The sequence below is a fragment of the Wasmannia auropunctata genome, unplaced genomic scaffold (assembly GCF_000956235.1).
Source record: "Wasmannia auropunctata unplaced genomic scaffold, wasmannia.A_1.0 LD335690.1, whole genome shotgun sequence".
Classification (NCBI taxonomy): domain Eukaryota; kingdom Metazoa; phylum Arthropoda; class Insecta; order Hymenoptera; family Formicidae; genus Wasmannia; species Wasmannia auropunctata.
In genome coordinates this window covers 135179-152289 of record NW_012027200.1, presented here as the reverse complement: position 1 = coordinate 152289, position 17111 = coordinate 135179, and the positions used below count along the sequence as shown (strand labels likewise).

The following is a 17111-nucleotide window of genomic DNA, read 5'->3' as shown; positions in this document are numbered from 1 at the left end:
CGTTACATTAATTAGATTTTCCTTTAACCGCGGGCAATCGAATCTTTGAGATACGACACTCGATCAGTTCGGACGTCAACGTGTCGCGAATGATGAATAATCGTTTCATCTCGAGGAAACGCATCTTCATCACAGTTGTTGATTTCCTTCAATGGGCGTTTCGAGGAAGCGCGGGAAGCATTCCGCAAGGTGTGAAGATGAAAGCCGTTGTTCGGCTATTCAGATATGACTCGAATACTTAAGACAAAGCGTCATTGACATTTTGCATTATTCTATTGACCTTTAAAATCTCTCTTCCTAGCCACATTAGGACAACGCGTGCAATGAATATTGTTTGATTAAGATCCTTTTTGTAATATAATAAAACACGCATTGGAATATTTCTTATTTTATTAACACTATTGTAAGTGATAGATATATTTTATATGAGATAAATGTTATTTCGAAGTAAAACGGCACATAAAGGGCTACACTTTAAATTTATTTTATTTATGTATAATATTTGTATATTTTAAACTTTTTATTTTATGTCTGTATCAATATGAGTTAAAAATTATTATTACTTAAAAATTTACAGCACAGTCAATATTTATTACAATTTTTTAATATTAAAATCTTTGTTTTTTTAAATTTAATTGTAATTCCTTTATTTTCAAAAAACCTTGAAAAGTTCACTTTTCATCAAATTGTCCGATCACATATAAATACTGATTTTTCTAAATCAAAAAATACAGCCCATAAAAATGTAGATAATTAAAAAAGGAGGCGCTAAAATACAAAACCATTGAATGGCAAAATTATGTTTGAAAGAATAATAATATTGCTATATGAAATTTGTTAAGTGTAAAAAACTATTGATACAACGTTAGCCGGATAAAACTAAAAATTGTGGAAAATAATTGATTTACAGCGAAACGTAGAGGAAGTGCAGTATCGTGTTCGTAAACGATGAAATCGTAAAGTATTCGACGTGTCAACGCTTTGATTTTACGATCTATCGGAAACGCGCAGATATAGATCTGATGCTATATAACAATTCCCCGGAAAGTCCTAAAATTACTTTACGGCTCTAATAAAATCTAGATGCGTGTCTATGATGCGAAAAATTACGATAAACGTGAAAAATGGCGCGGATCGAGGAATATGGAACCTACACATTTTTTAATTGTATAAACATACATACACGACGCTCTTCAAAAATTCGCGGCGTTATCAAATTATCAGAATATAAAATAAATGATCTAAAAATAGAAATAATGAGTTGTGTGTATTTAAAATATATACAACTGTAATACAATATTTTTATTCTTTCTTTTTCTGCTCTGAGAAAAAAAAATATTTCTTTTCTAAAGAAAAAACAATAAAGAATTATAATTACCGCTCGCGAAGGTTGCAGACCCCTCGCCACCGACGCCCGTCGGGGACGACGGGCCCGTTCTCGGCCTCGGCTCCATCCGCGCGAGCGGGCGAGTTTTTCCGCGTCGACCGAGAGACGAGAAAGACGCGAGAGAGTTACGCGGGAGTGACACGCGTGTACTTACCGAGCGTCGCGCCGAAGATGACTAACGAGCGACGGCGTCGCCGTGAATGTTGCAGCTCGACGAGACACCGCGACACTGACCGCGCGGCTCCTCGGTCCACGGCAGGACTCCCACGACGAAGACTCGCCACAGGGTCAGAAGTAGCTCGAAACTGGTATCCGTCAGACCCATGCCCGATTAGCGCGGTCGTCGTTCCTTCCTTGCTTCCTTTCTTCCCACCGCGCCCTCGCCGCTGCTCTCCCCTGCGTTCCTCCCGCGCCGAATTCTAAGAAAGAGGCTACTCCTTCCTCCCGCGCGTTACGTTACGTAGAGGAGACGAAGCGATTTTTTTTCTCTTATCCGCGCGGAAGAAACGCGCGTTCGAATCCAGGCGATTCGCGCGAGTCACTCGCGTCGCTCGCTACTCGCGAGAGTCCTCGCGCATTCCGACACGGCCGATCTTCGGGCAGGTGGAACGAAAGGGGGGGAAGCAGGGTCGCGAAAGGGCGCGTTTAGAGGCAAACCGCGAGTTTCGAGACGCGCTCCAAACACGCGGCGTGCATCCCCGCCGCGAGTTACTTTCGGCGGAAGAGCGCGATACTGTGTTCGGGGAGGGAAATTCGCGCTCCGTTCTCCCGCGGGATCAAACGAACGGGCACCGGGTCGGAGCTTGAGAGAGGAGAAGAGAGAAGAGAAGAGAGACGGAAATGCAGAACGGGGGGATGCGGTAATATTTCTTCTAGCACAAACAGGGGAACCTCGTCGCAAAGGATCGAAAGAGCGAGTGGCGAATTTTAGCGCCCGTCGGCGCGTATATAGCGCCACGGTCACGTGGGGTCGCGGCCGCGACCTATCGTTGAACACGCGCGCGCGCGCGCGTTATCGCTCGATGGGAAATTCTACGCACGACATCGATAATAAGTCTCTTTTCAAAAAGAAGGAGTACAAAAAACATTGTATTAATGCACACATGCATGTATATTATATATATATAAAATTTATATGTATATATATATATAATACAATTTATATATGTATCAATAAAAATTTATATTAATTAATATGTAATATATATATATATATATATATATATTAATAAAACAAAAATTAATTTACATAAAAGATACGTACATGAAGAAATATTTTACTCATAATCTAGCTTATTTTATTCGTACTTATTTCTTTTAAAAAAGTGACAACATTAAAAAATTGCATCAGCTGAGAATAGAAAATTTAATGCAACATATGTAAAATCTTAAAACCGAAGAGATTTTTACACGATCAGTAATAAATCTTCTATTCAAGTGAGATGATCACTCGAGTGTGTTTTTAATAGATAATAGAAAACATGATATTGCATTTTATAGATGATAAGAAGTCTATAAGAAAGAAGAAGGAAAAGGAGATAATACATTATATATGTTTTAATGTTTTTGCATATGCAATTTGCTTTTAATAAAGTAGAAACCAAACTGAAAATTATATTTATATTTAATGCTATTAAAGTCTCGTTTATTCTTTCGATAACGGTGGCAAATGTCTGTAAACACACACACATACATACATGTATTCAATTATTATAAAAATGTTTGGAATTAGATAGGGATTTCCAATTAAAGAATTAATTTTAAAATATGGTATTTACCCTCGTGCAATGAAACAAACAACAACGGATTTTCCCGGATTACAAGGTGAAAGTTCAAGGAAAATATTAAAAGACAGTGAGAAATGTTTGTTAAAGAATGTTTTAAAGATTTGAAAAAATATTTCTGCTAAAAATCTAAAATTTCTATTTCTTGTACTAATACGCACATACACATACAGAGTAATAATTCTATGTATTTACAACTTGTCAGCTGCAATGAAATTTGCATTCGAATAATAATGGCAATCATTAATTTTATTGTATTATCAATTCATAACTGACTTATTGTTTTTCTTGATGATGAATAGCCGTTAAACTGTTAAATGCGTTTTTATCTTATTCAACAATCTTTACGATTATTTATAACGTGTTTCTCTGTTTAATTTAACTTCTCGTTAATGATAAATCAATTCTCAATCTATCGATCATCAATTAATCATTCACAGACTTGTATAAAATCATCGATTATTTTTGTGATACAACATGCAATTGAGAAATATAAAATAGTTTGTAGGAAAAGGGGCATGTCATTTCTTTTGGGATCTCAGCTTGAGATTAAGCTTAATTTCTCTCAGCTTAATTTCTTCAGGCTCAAGAAATTATTGCTTTATAGTTTATCATATAGATTATTTAAAACGATAGAAGTAACACTCGATGCATCGTCGACCTGCAAAACATACATTGCACGCATAATTGCGTTTTATAAATTATCTTCCTTGCTATAAAGTAGAGAATAATAAAACTCTTATTAAAAAAAAAAAAAAAAAAATGTCATTCTTTTTATGACACGCAAAAAACGAAATTTTTCACATAAACAGCGGTTCAAAAACGCTAAAAATTATCAGGCATATTATTAAACGCATAAAGCCCGTATCAGACTAATGATTGAAATTGAAATTGGAATTTTATTGATCAAAGTTCAAAGTAAATTTGAGATAAGTTTTCTTTCTTCTAATTAATTAAATCCCAATCCAATCTCAATCTCAATCTTTAGTCTGATACGGGCTTAATAGCGTTTTATAAATCTCTTCCATACAATCTGTACGAAGAAAAGAATAATCAAACTTTCATTAAAAAATTTTGTTTTAGTAAAAAAAAAAATTTTTTTAAAGAAGAATTCTGTTCCATTTCCAAAGGGCGAGAAACATTCTAAATGACAGCTCGAAAAGATCGCCCGCGAACGCGTGTCGCAGGTTTGAAATTATCGCGCCGCCCTCACCGATTGGTCGACCGCGCGCCAATCCCGCGCGGTCACGAATGCACGGCTGCGAACGTATGTGCTCCGCGGTTTCCGTACGTACACATACACGAAACAACGAGCGAAGGCGACGACGGCGAGGACGACGATTCGTATTCGTGCGGATTCGTGATGGTTGAAACGGGTCGAGCGTAAGTCGTCCGAGTTGCCCGAAGCTGTCGAAGCGGTGTCCTCGCGTCACGCAGTCGTGATCCGGCTCTTCCGTCCGTTCCCCGTTCTTCTCGGCCGACGACGGTGAGTAACAATCTCTCTCGACGGGCGCTCCCGTTCGACGACGTCGAATTGCGTGCGTCGTGCGTCGTCTCGATCTCGCGTCTTTATCTCTTATTTTTTTCCTTTTCTTTCTTCGCGCGTGCGACGATAGTGTCGATTGCGATAAATCGCGATGTTCCGTCATCTCGCGACTTCCCGTTCGACGGCGCTTTCAGAGCGCCGTCTATCGCTCGCTCGCGCGCGCGACGCGCCCGTCGATCGTCACCATACGGACGCGAGAGACGGACGGACCTTGGGTCTTTCTCTCTCCGTGGCATCGCTCGCGGATCGCCGCGGGGATATCGCTCTCTCGCGCCGGCGGAGAAAACGCGGAGGCGTGGACCGCGCGGCGGAAAATCGCGACGATCGTCGCCCGCCGATCCTTTCAGTTGTGTCAGCTGTGTATGACCCCTCCCCCTCCTCGCCCCTTCCGCATGCCGTCGTTCAGCAGTCACCGTGAACTGTGACAGCACGATGCCGCGCGCTGCGGAGACGAGAAAAATTCCGGAACGGATCGCTCGTTCGCTCGATATGCACGCGGAAATATCGTAACAAGTTTCCAACGGCCGCGTTGCGTAAACGAGGTTCCGCTTTAAAGAATTCCTTCCCGACGATGCCACGAGTAACGGCAATCTGTATTCTTGCACTTTGCGCTGTTTCGTTCAATTTGCGACACGATTAATGCTCCATTTCTCTAATTTCAGCGTTGATTAATTTTAATCTTCGATCAATTGATTTTTCATTTTCCTTAATTCCCAGAACTAGAAAAGGAAAACAGTAATTAAATTTAAAGAAAATAGTAATTGAATCAAGATTAAAATTAATATTTTACATTTAATAAAACAGGGAAAAAATTAAGCTATCAACGAGCATTTGCGCATTCTGTTTTGCGATTCTCAGCTGACGTTCGCTAAGATTGGTATCGTTTGTTTATTACTCTAATGCGCGCTGCAAATTAATGTTACGTATCGCAGTCAGTAATTCACGTGTAAATATCGATGTTCTCATGATTTTCTCATTATTTATAATCTACATTTTTTTACTACTTCCGTGATGTAAGACTTCCTTCGGACATTCTCGCGAGGAGGCGGATTCTTTTCTTTAAAACTTTCTAAACTTTTTAAACTTTCAAGATAATAAAATTTTATACTATTATAATAGCAACATTATTTTTTATAAATTTTTTAAAATTTACATTATATATTTTGTTAAAAATATGAATTTAAAGTATAATAAGGCAATAATTTATTTTACAATAAATTTAATTAAAATTAAAGTATATTAAATTAAAAAGATAATTTCGCGTTATATGCAATGTCCTTGAAATTATGAGAATCGGTGTTATAATAGATTTAATCAATTTATTGCGAGTTTAAACACATAGTATCCTAATGTTCAAAAATCGAAGAACATTCGAATAATCGATTTTTCTGCTACAAACTGAAGCGAACAAATTTTCCACTTTTATCTTCCACGCAAGGCGGTATTGTTCTCAAATAAATCAACATGTTATCTGCCAAACTGATTTCGATATTGATCTTAATAAATTTTAATATATTTTATATTGTTTCTTTTTTAATGTCTTAAATACTTAATAAAATCAATTGGGTAAAAATTAAACCGTTACGAATGAATTGCGAAAATGTATGCGTTACTCAAACATGGGTGACGTGGCAAAGTATTAAATAAATAAATAAACATATAAGTATTACGTAAATAAATAAACATATAAGTCGTCAAACAAGCATGTAATTGTTAAATAACTAAACGTATGAGTTATCAAATAAACATATTCCCGATTGAAAATAAAGCGACATAACGTCTCTGTTATTGGAAGAAATATTTTTGCCGAATATGTACCTAAAGTGTAACGCGGTTAGTGCAAGATATAAACGGTACTTCTAGCAATTGCACCGATAATCTAGTTTGCAGCGTAAGTTCGCAACGTTTATGTCGCATTCGTGAGATATTTTGAAATGTGTAACAACCGCGCTTGTCGTATCACCAAGATAAGAAGTCAGGTACTTCCTCCTCCTCGTCCGCACAAATGCGAATAATTGCCCGCTTGATATACGGCACGTCCTTGAAATTATGACAATTGACAATGCAAAAATTTTCGAATTTAGCCGTCATTTTTTTTTACAAAAATAAAAAAATATACATCTTACTTGGAATCTAAATTCGCTTTTAATCAATCGAACGTTTTCTAACATTCAGTTATTAAATATACAGAAAAAAATCAATCGTTTACGTTTTGTAATACTTAATTATGTAATTCTCCGAAATTCCACGCTGACTTACTTCGTGTAATTGCGCACGAATTTGTAAGAATTGCTGAAATGCACTGTTTGGTGAGTCTTTCGCCTCTTTCTTTGTTTTTTCTTCTTGCAACGTCAGTATATTGCGCCGTGTTTAATAAAAGTAATCGGTCGTAACGTTAAAGTAGAAACAAATCGCGCCGTTTTGCAGATTATCGGTGACGAAAAGCGGTACGTTCGGAGCGCGCGGCGGAGAAAACGCATATGTTACACGTTCCGCGCTCGTGAGAAAGAAACGGTTGACGTCTAATAATCAAGGTGTCCAATAATCAAGGCATTTTCTTAATTGTCGTGCAGCGGCGGATTCTCTGCGTAAGGTCTCTCCCCCCAGCCTATACCACGATGAGCGACGAAGGATTCGACCCGTGCGAGTGCATGTGGAATTACATGTCCGTGCAACATCTGCTTTCTATTGTAAGTAATACGAGTGAGAGAAAATGTGACGCGCGCGAGTCCGTCAGATCGATGTCGCGATAAGATTGCGGTCGCGGACAATGGGCGGCGACGAAGGACGTGCCTCCTTTTCCTTCGTTATTATTATTATTATTTTTTCTTTTTTTTTTCCGCGAGCGTTTGGGTCTCTTTAAACCGAGGCAACGAAACGAGGCTTTCCCCGTTTCTTGGTCTACGACCTGTAACGCAATGACCTCTTCTGTTTAGCTGGCAGATATTCGTTGCGCCACGCGCCGGTTACGTAAAAATGTTTCAAATTACGTAAGTCGATTGCCGATGCACGATACATTACACGAATCGAATATGAGGACATCGAATTTGTAGAGATTCGAGTGAAAAAAAAAAAGGAAGACCTGTTCACCTCCGGATAAGTTCGTTCTCGACCATTGAGTACGCATTCCGTTGACGGGGATACTTCTCGTTATAAGAAAAAAAAGCTTTTCGTGGGAAAAGTCAAAGTATGAACATGGCTTTTACGAGACACGTAAATGTATCGATATATATCGCTTTTACTGCTAACAACGACACAATTAAAACAAAAAACAAAGTTTTGAATCATTAAAATTTTATATCAATTTTGAAATTTACAATTTTAATAGCTGATTGTTAAGAAATGAAATGTGCTTTTAAAGTATGTTCTTTCTTTTTTTTCTTTTTGCTTCCGTTCTCTTTCTGCAAGCATAACTAAAATGATTTATTTTTACTCATGTCGTTGTAGCGAATGAGCGATATGTATGTAATATCTATGTATTGTATATATATGTAAACGCGTACGTAGACGCGTACACTCTCACACACAAAGGTCAAATCCAAAATCTTAACAATATACAGTTATATATCTTCACATATTTAGCGCACTTACATTCGTCGACGAACATCTGCAGCAATTAGTCATATAGTTATTTGCCTGACTGCGCGTATTTTGCAAATAAAAAGTAAATTTCTCCATAAATTGTATTACTGTTACAGTTACGACAGTCCCAGGATTATTGTTCGGATACCGAGTGCTTCAACGTTTCTAGATGTACGTATTTATCACCAAAATACTTTTAATTACAAGATACATTACACTGATCGAATTGTCTCTTATATCGATTTCATTAACGTATCCGGTCAAGATTAATTTTAGCTTAAAGTCCGTGATTTCTTTCCAGAACTGAAAACAAAGAAAAGTTTCAGATACGAGTTTATGTGTATTACGATAGATAATACTGAATTGCAATTACTTCTCAAAAAGAGAAAGAAAAATAAATATTCCTCTTCTAGTTCCAGGGCCGCAGACGAACGTTCGGGAACCTTCAGATTTCCTCTTTACTTGCTTAATTATTGGCTTCATCGTTCTCCTGTACGCATTTAGACCAAGATCTCTACGACACTCGACCGACAACGTCATCAAGAGCAATAATGAGCCCGTGAGTGTGCCTCGATTGTGCATATTACCGATGAAAACTCGGAAGACGTATTTTGAGCATACTTTCTTTTGTATAGGGTTCACACGGAGATGGTCCGCCTCCGCCGCCAACGATGAATTAAATAGTGCAGTGCAACGTCGTCGGGATTCTTGTTATCCGAAATTTTATATATCACGATTCGTGGTAAACTTATAACAGAAATAGGAGAAGTTATGATATATAGGATATACGATATTGATAAACGTAATGTACACATGGGCGTATCCAAGGGGGTCGGGGTTTGGGGAGTTTAAATTCCCCCGCCCTCGAAATTTTTATTTATTTTTTCATTTTTAATTATAAAATACAATTTTACTTTTGACTCTGGACAAATTTTTTGTTATCACATAAAATATTATTTTCTGTCCATTACGATTATTCAATTCATTAATGCAAAAATTGCTATTTTTATGCGTTAACAGGATTGATAACCCTTCCCTCTCGAAAAAAAATTCTAGATACGCCCATGAATGTACGCGTTAGCGGGATACATCACAGTTTGTTTCTTTGGAAGCGTAACTTCCTTACATATTGGTAATCGCAATTTTACACGATTTTAACACGCGTATCTTCTTTCTTTTTAAACTCTTATAATCACGTGCCTGGATCACGTGTACGAATATAATATAAAATATTTTTGTCACACCTTTCTGAAAAAGATACTAATGAAGTTCAACGATTACATCACAAACATATGGTCTGTTTTCTATAACTAATGTAGCCGAACTAATGTACACTCTTTGCTCTTAAAATGAAATATGTATACGTTTGATATCTAGCAAAAGTGAGAAAGAAAGTTCTAGTACAGTTCAGTAGCACGGGAATAGAAAACAGACTTATAAAAGATCTATGGCGTTTTGACGTGTTCGCCTCTCGTAATGCGGATTGCAGTAAACAATGTGACAGAACCCGCGATAATAAGAGTATATTGCATGCAAATATAATTTAAAATCTTTACCGTAAAAATGATAAAAAAAGATTAAGTACCTGCGAATGTATAGTCATTTAAGTGAAATTATTTACTTGGTATTTATATTCGAAAAATTATTTACTCGATATCTACTTAAAATCACAAAAAAAAATTATTTATTGCGTAAAGAATCTCCCACATATGATTACCGAATGTACAATTATCTGCTGTAAATAATACCACAATAGATAATGTATGATAATTGAGAATTTCGGATCTCTTGTGTGGTTTGTCAAGAATCAGTATTTATATTTTTTTGTAACGTGATTATAAAAAAAAAGATGGACGTGCGTCTTTTTTTTTCGTTGAAATAAAATTGATATATGATTATAATATTTAAAAGTGAAATTTTGTTATCCATAAAGAAGAAGATACTTATAGTTTTATAATATATTTCGATACACATATATCATTCAAACAAAGTGGAGATATTTTGTCACACATCGGACGTTTTACACAAATTAAAAGTTATAGATTTAAAGGTATATACAAATAACGATTTATTAATGGTATTACACAATTTTCTCGTAATGAATATGGTCTATGATAAAATGTTTTATACTAATAACCATGTTGTTTAACGTTGTACATTCCCCATATTTTCGATAATAAAACAGTTTCTCCGCATTGCATAAAATGGCCGTTTATGTTCATTATAAATAGTGTTAACACAAGATTTTATAAAAAAATAAAATAAAATAAAATAACATGGGACATAATATATTTATATAAAGGAATCAATTTTCGTATAATTCGATGCACACAATTGATTATGCATATGTTCATTACAAAATAATTTTATTTTAGATAAAAACTCTATAGTTACATATACTTATTTTTGTACAACGTTAGTATATTCAATATTTATCTTAGTTATTTATCTCTCATTTTATTTATACTTCGGAAATTCCAGGTACATTTCCGAGCAAAATAGAAAATCGTACATTAGCAAAAAATTATCGTATCTATATTTATAAAAAATGCTGGTGGATACTTGTTGAAATAATTGCAGATGATTAATATATATTTTGTTAATAGAGAAAACTAAGATATTATATATATGTATAAGAAAATTTCTTGCATTAACATAATACAAAAATTGGTATATTTGATAATCGAAATTACGCAATTAGTTTGAAATTTAAAACTTATATTTCAAATGCTTGAATATTTTGCATTACAATAAAAAATACTTAGCAATTTGCATTTTTCAATGTCATTGTCTTCAATTCTTCAAAAACTATTTTCTTTCCTGTCATACAAATATATATGTATATATGTACATATATATTTGTAAAAAATAATTTTTATAAATGTAAAGATTAGTTTTTTATAAATCACAGTTGAGTATTTCTCTTACATTACCTCAACATGTACAAAATATATTGCACAAGTAGAGCTCCTCGTATGTCCAATTAAGATTAATGTGCATATGTAGAAAACAGATTTGAATTATAAGACAATACAAAAAAGTAAAATGAACATCACAGTTACATTTGACAATAACTGCGACGAAAATCTTGTACCTACGTTTTTGTACTTTTGGAAGATGACAGTAATTTCTCTATGATTCTTTAATATTATATATGTATATTTACACGTATAAAATATTGTTATATATTATGTATATAGCTAATATATATTATATAGTTATATATATTATATACGTATAAACATATATAGTAAATTGAATAATGCCTAAATGTGTGAATCATGTAATCAAGAATCATGTATGAGACATGTACAGTCTTGCGAATTTGTAAGAACTTGTGAAAGCATTTTTATAATCGATTGAAATTTTGTCAATTCACAATAAATAAAAGACATTCTGCGTTCAATTACATATGATACTTTTCAATCTCTGTTCAAAAGTTAGATACGCCGCTGTATTTCTATAAACAAGTAGCATTCTTATTGAAATAATATTGAAATATACAGCAGACTAGAATGTATGTAGAAATACAAAAAAAATTAAATTGAAGTTGTAGAAATGCTGATTCTTTTTACATTATTTTATCAATTACAATATGTATATTTCAAAGATCTCAAATATTCGTTGTCACGCAACTCGCACACTAGAGAATAAAAGAAGTTGACATTTGCTTTCTGATTTTAAGCAATGAAGTCGAACAGACAAGGAGAATACAAAGAAAGATCTCTTAATCTTATCATAAGATATGCACATTAAGTCTGATCTTGAGAATTTATAGAGAAATATTGAAATAAAAAGATGGAAATCAGAAAGTAACAAAAAAAATTCTTATGGTTTGAGAATAAAGTTGTTCTCTTAAGAAAGAAAGCATGTACGTCTAGAGGGAAAAAGTTGATTGTTTCAAAATATTTCCTAACAAGGTGTCTCTGAACACAACTTCCAAAACTAAAATATTTAAGCAACATGTTCATGCTTTCTTACAAAAGCAATTTTAAGAATCCATAATTCCGAAACTGTTCAAAATCGGATATATATTTATTAGGCATTCTCGACTTGTTTTCATGTGCTAAGCCGTTGTTTTGGCACTGAGTTCAAAGATACCTTGTAAATATCTCAGGAACGTTACTCTAAAATTTTATGTCAAAAATTCGAAAAGATGAACAGCATTTTAAGTATAATTCAATTTGTTTGAACAGTAGCTTAGAGAAGTCTGAAAAAATATATTATCTTACAATTATTAAAGAAAAAGAATTTTTGAGAAGCTCAAAGAGAAATATGAGATAGAGAATCCCTTTGTATCAACCTCTGAATCATGATTTGAACTACCAATGAATCGTAATTTAGCTTACCAGCTACTGTTTGAGATCTTTAGGTAATTGTCCATGAACAAATCAATCTTATAGAGATACTCAAAAATATCTATTTACAATGAGATATCAATGTCTTTGACACTATCTTCTTTCAAATTGAATTAGAAAAAAAGGAAAGTAAGAAAACAAATAATTTTTAAGTCGTGTCTTATTATTTTCTCCTAATAGTCTGAACTATCATATCTCATTGATCTTCGCATATCTAAATATTCTGTATCTAATATAAATAATCGATTTATATCTATTGGTGTAGCCTTGCCATAGTGCTTCTAACCTTTTGCAAGACTCCCGACATTTGTTCATACTTGCCCGTTGAGTCAGGTAAATTTTCGAAGTTGATGACGTCGCAAATGTCCTTGGAAAATTTTTCTGATGTTGGCAGTTTACTGTATGGAGAGGTACTAGGCAATATTGGTGTACCTAAGTGTACCGACTTGACAGAAGCTTGACTTGTATTCAAAGAGTTATTCAAAGTAGAACGAATTGGAGTAGAATTGGATTGAGGCAGTCTATCGGAAACTGACGTGTCCAATGCGATCGTGGTGTTAAAGTCAACTGGCGTATCAGGACAGCCCTGTAAATCCGACTTCGCGGAATCTTCATTTGGAGAAGCTCTCGAGGTAGAAGGCGTAGCCGTAATACTGGAGAATGGCGTTTCCGACGCAGACACAGTACTCGAATCGTTTTTAGCTGACATAGAGTCAGAATTAGACTGCGAATTGGTCTCTTCGATTTCCATAAGTAATGCTTCCTTCGTTCTCTCTAATTCAATCAAGGATGGCGAATTTGAGGTCGAAGTAGTGTCGTCCTGAAAAGGAGATGCCGCTTTTGTAAGTTAAGACGCTTAAGAATACAGTAATTAGAAAATAGTTATTTGAAGACATACCGCAGAATCGGAGGACATCAATTCTCGCGACTGCGAATTTAAATCGTCTGTTGGTGTTTGAGGTAACTCCGCCGGCGGTGGTGGTGGTAGTGGCTGTTGCACCGATTCTTTCGGTAACGGTGGTACAAAGTGCCCGTTAACAGACACATTCTCCATAGCATTTTCTTCAATGAAAATAAAAAGGAATAAACTTTTATTTTCATAAAAAGTAAGAAAAGCGAATCGATATACACTATTCGTATGAACTTAATGTTGAAATGATTCTTAATCGCTTCTCACATAGTAATTCTCTTTCTGAGCTGCGTTCCGTTTAACGTTCGCAAGCATTACTTGTTCTTCTTTAACCAACAAGGATGAAATGATTCCAAGAGCGTTGCGAGCGTTAAATGAAACGCACCCTCAAGTAAAATTGCATTAAAAATAATGACACTATTTGTTTTAATGCGATTAATAATTATACCTTCTAATGTATCTTCTATTTCCATATCACTGATTGTTACATTATTTACAATTTCTACATTATTTACTGGCGGAGGTAATATCAGTTTTTTCCGTTTGTAGCCATCGTCTGCTTCTTTACCTTGCAAGTGCAACAACATCATCTGTTTGCTATGCCCAAGTTGCATCTGCGGTACCCGATACTTGTGGCTTTCCTGCAATCAGACAGATTTTAATGCTCGCGATTTTCAATAAAACAAAAACATTGTAAACTACAAAATTATGTATCAACATCGATTATTTTACCGTACGTTACTTACTTCTATGGTACCAGGAGAAGGCGGCACGTTGAAACCAGGGAAATCATATATCTTCTTTATATCGTATCGATCTTTATCCACGTCCATAATGATTTCACCTTCTTCCTTGTTTATATCACTCTCCGCTACTCCATCGGAATTGAACAGTGATAAGCCAGAATGTTGTAAGCGCGCCTCTTCCAACCACCCTGGAGGGTAGCCAAGTAATCTCATTCTAAGAAAAAACATGTTTTGGCACGTAGAATGAACCTCATTGGCTCATTAAATTGAGAATAATAAATCTTTTCTTTTAATTTCACATTAATTAATTTCGTGTAAACACACGTGCGTTTGCAGCAATAACAACAATAACAACAGATCTCAAAACATTATCACGTCAACTTGGAAACAGCAAGTGTGATATTAAAATTCTAAGAAAGTTATTATCGATAATAGAAATAGACAGATATAAATACACCGAGCAATATGAAGGAGCATTTTCCCCAAGATCCTATAAATTATGTAATTATGTCGCACCTATATATGTGCTTAGGTAGTTGATTGTCTTTCAGTCCAAGTGCCTTTTGTAGTTTTGGGCTCATCTGACCGGGAACCATATGACTAAATCTTTGATCCTCACTCATGTGATATCGGACTCCCGCGCTGTACTTCATAGCAAACTCCTTACGATTCTTATTGATATTATTTTGATTTTTAGGCTTCGGACAATCTCGCAAATTGTGATTTCCATTACAATTGAAGCAATTTAATTTTGGCACGAAATCTTTCGATGCCTCATGTTTTGATTCCTCAAATGTATCATATTTCTAAGGTGAAACAATGTCGTTTAGAAAAATAGAATAATATTTGCTCCTAAATTAGAGTAAAAAATGTCAAAGTATTGAGATATTCCTCAATCGAAATAAGATATATTAACGATTATACAAATATACTATATACAATAAGAAAAATTAATTAAGAGAGAAACGAGACAGATTAATAAAGGGAAGATGACGTTACCTGTCCATAAATCGGAATATCGAAATCATTCTTTACATTCCGTTGTTTATCAATTGTAAATAGAAAATCATGTGAACCAAGGTATTGTACACTGTCGTCCAAAGCATTCTCATCATCTTTGGAATCAACTTCATCATCCCAAATTTCTAAAGTCAGACTTGACTCATTTGAGTTCTTTTTAAGACATGGTTTTGATTGCACTAAAGCGTGCAGAAAGTCTTTCACTTCTTGCCGATATCGCCTGCAAAATACACAAAATTTAATAATCCGCGAAAAATCCAATGAATATAATAACGATTTCATTTGCATATGTTTAATGTTTGCAACAAAACCACTGACGATCAGCGTATATCTATATTTCTACTATTTGAATTATATATATCACATGTAAGAGACATATAAATGAAGCAAAAGAGTAGTTAAATTAAATTAATCTTTTTCAACAAGTCATGGAGAATCTCATAAAATACAATTGTAGATTTGATAAAAAATTACGAACTTAGTCATTGTGATTGTTTTAGCTTTTGATGTTAATGTGCGTGCACGAATTACAAATTTGTATTTGAAATTATATTTCCTATTATGAAATTATATTTACATATTATTTGTTATTTAATTCACATGCGTTTAATATTTTATGCACAATTTAAATAAATTATATGTTTACTAGTGTGTTTGTTGCACATCAATATAATTCGCACATTCTTCCTCGAAAACATATACAGAAAAACCTAACCTAACGCTTGTTTATAATAAAACCATTTACATTCCTATATACACACATATACATATATATATAATATATATATGTCAGGAACGTCCTTGTAAAACGAGGTGGAACAAAAACCCGCGTGCGCGTTGTAAACAAAGCGCTGAAACGTATGTATGTACGACGGGAACGTACCTCGAGACACTCTCGTCGCGGAACATAACCTTAAAGACGGGCCGTGGAGCGACGTTCATCGGCTGAGCGAATTGCGAATCACTTCGCGGATGTATTATCTCGATGTCCGAGGAGTCCGGGGAAAAGGCTTGACCGGCGCTCCTCGTCCTGCACGTCGGATTTTCATCGATAAGGCAGGAGGTCGACGCTCCCGCGTCGTAACTGGCATCCAGCTCGATCATCTCCATCTCCGAGGCCGTCTCGGTCGGCTCCGAGGAAATCGTGTCCGTGCTCACGTCAAGCACGCGGACGTCGCTGTCCATCGTGTAGACGCGCGACGTAAGACGAAGCTCGGAACGGATTTTCGCGCTCAATCCTTTGGACACGAATCGTCAGTCATCAAGCGCACGCACCACTACGCACAGACGTTCAGACACGCACGGACACACACACACCTGTGCACTGTGCAGCTGTATTTGTGTGTCGCAGAGCACTCCCGATAGTCCCGGTCCTCCCGGAGCAATAACAATCCCGCGCACGCGCAACGCACAGGCGCTACTTCGCAATTCAATTCAACGACTCTCATATTTAATCGGCGATTAACTTTATTGCATGTGACTGAAAATATCGCTGGAATTTACGTATATAGAAAGAATTATTATTCTGTTGCTGCTGAAGAAGAAAATGATGAATTTAGGAGAGTGATAAAATAAATTGTGTAGATATGCTGTGAGCGAATTTTGCCGATTAAATTTAACGACTAGCTTGTCGAATAATATTCAATATTACATCAACGTGAATAAAATTACTCATTTTTTTATTCGAAAACTGAAAAGAAATGTAATTTAAGGATAAATTAATTATAAATGAATCATATATACATATAAATTAATACTTTCATGTCCGATTCTTTTTT

At 35.3% G+C, this 17111-nt stretch overlaps 3 protein-coding genes across 5 annotated transcripts in view; 1 reads left to right on the top strand and 2 right to left on the bottom strand.

Moving 5' to 3' along the window:
* The window catches only part of LOC105456410 (sodium-dependent noradrenaline transporter), a 30332-nt gene extending 28059 nt beyond the window's left edge, over positions 1-2273 (bottom strand). The window contains exon 1 of one of the 2 annotated variants that reach the window (XM_011700406.1): positions 1542-2273. The gene's annotated coding sequence lies outside the window, so the exon portion shown is untranslated. Of the gene's footprint in view, positions 1-1378; positions 1454-1541 lie in introns of those variants that run through there. The other variant, XM_011700407.1, reaches the window with a different exon arrangement.
* A 2165-nt stretch (positions 2274-4438) lies between these two features.
* On the top strand, positions 4439-10499 carry LOC105456408 (small integral membrane protein 14-like). 2 transcript variants are annotated; one of them, XR_975249.1, is made up of 6 exons: positions 4439-4657; positions 7291-7407; positions 8416-8470; positions 8713-8858; positions 8935-9589; positions 9730-10499. XR_975249.1 is itself a non-coding variant. In XM_011700403.1 (5 exons), the coding sequence occupies exons 2-5, from the start codon at positions 7336-7338 to the stop codon at positions 8977-8979; spliced, it is 318 nt and encodes a 105-aa protein (XP_011698705.1). In that variant the 5' UTR covers positions 4439-4657; positions 7291-7335; the 3' UTR covers positions 8980-10499. The 2 variants fall into 2 exon arrangements, 1 of the variants encoding a protein (XP_011698705.1); XM_011700403.1 differs by having other exon boundaries at positions 8935-10499.
* LOC105456409 (zinc finger CCHC domain-containing protein 8 homolog) lies at positions 10343-16701 on the bottom strand. Its single transcript, XM_011700404.1, has 7 exons — positions 16217-16701; positions 15313-15553; positions 14830-15119; positions 14314-14527; positions 14016-14208; positions 13556-13719; positions 10343-13477 (listed from the first exon to the last, which is right to left on the bottom strand). Exons 1-7 carry the CDS (start codon positions 16516-16518, stop codon positions 12911-12913), a joined length of 1971 nt encoding a protein of 656 aa, XP_011698706.1. The 5' UTR covers positions 16519-16701; the 3' UTR covers positions 10343-12910.
* Positions 16702-17111: the final 410 nt, after the last annotated feature.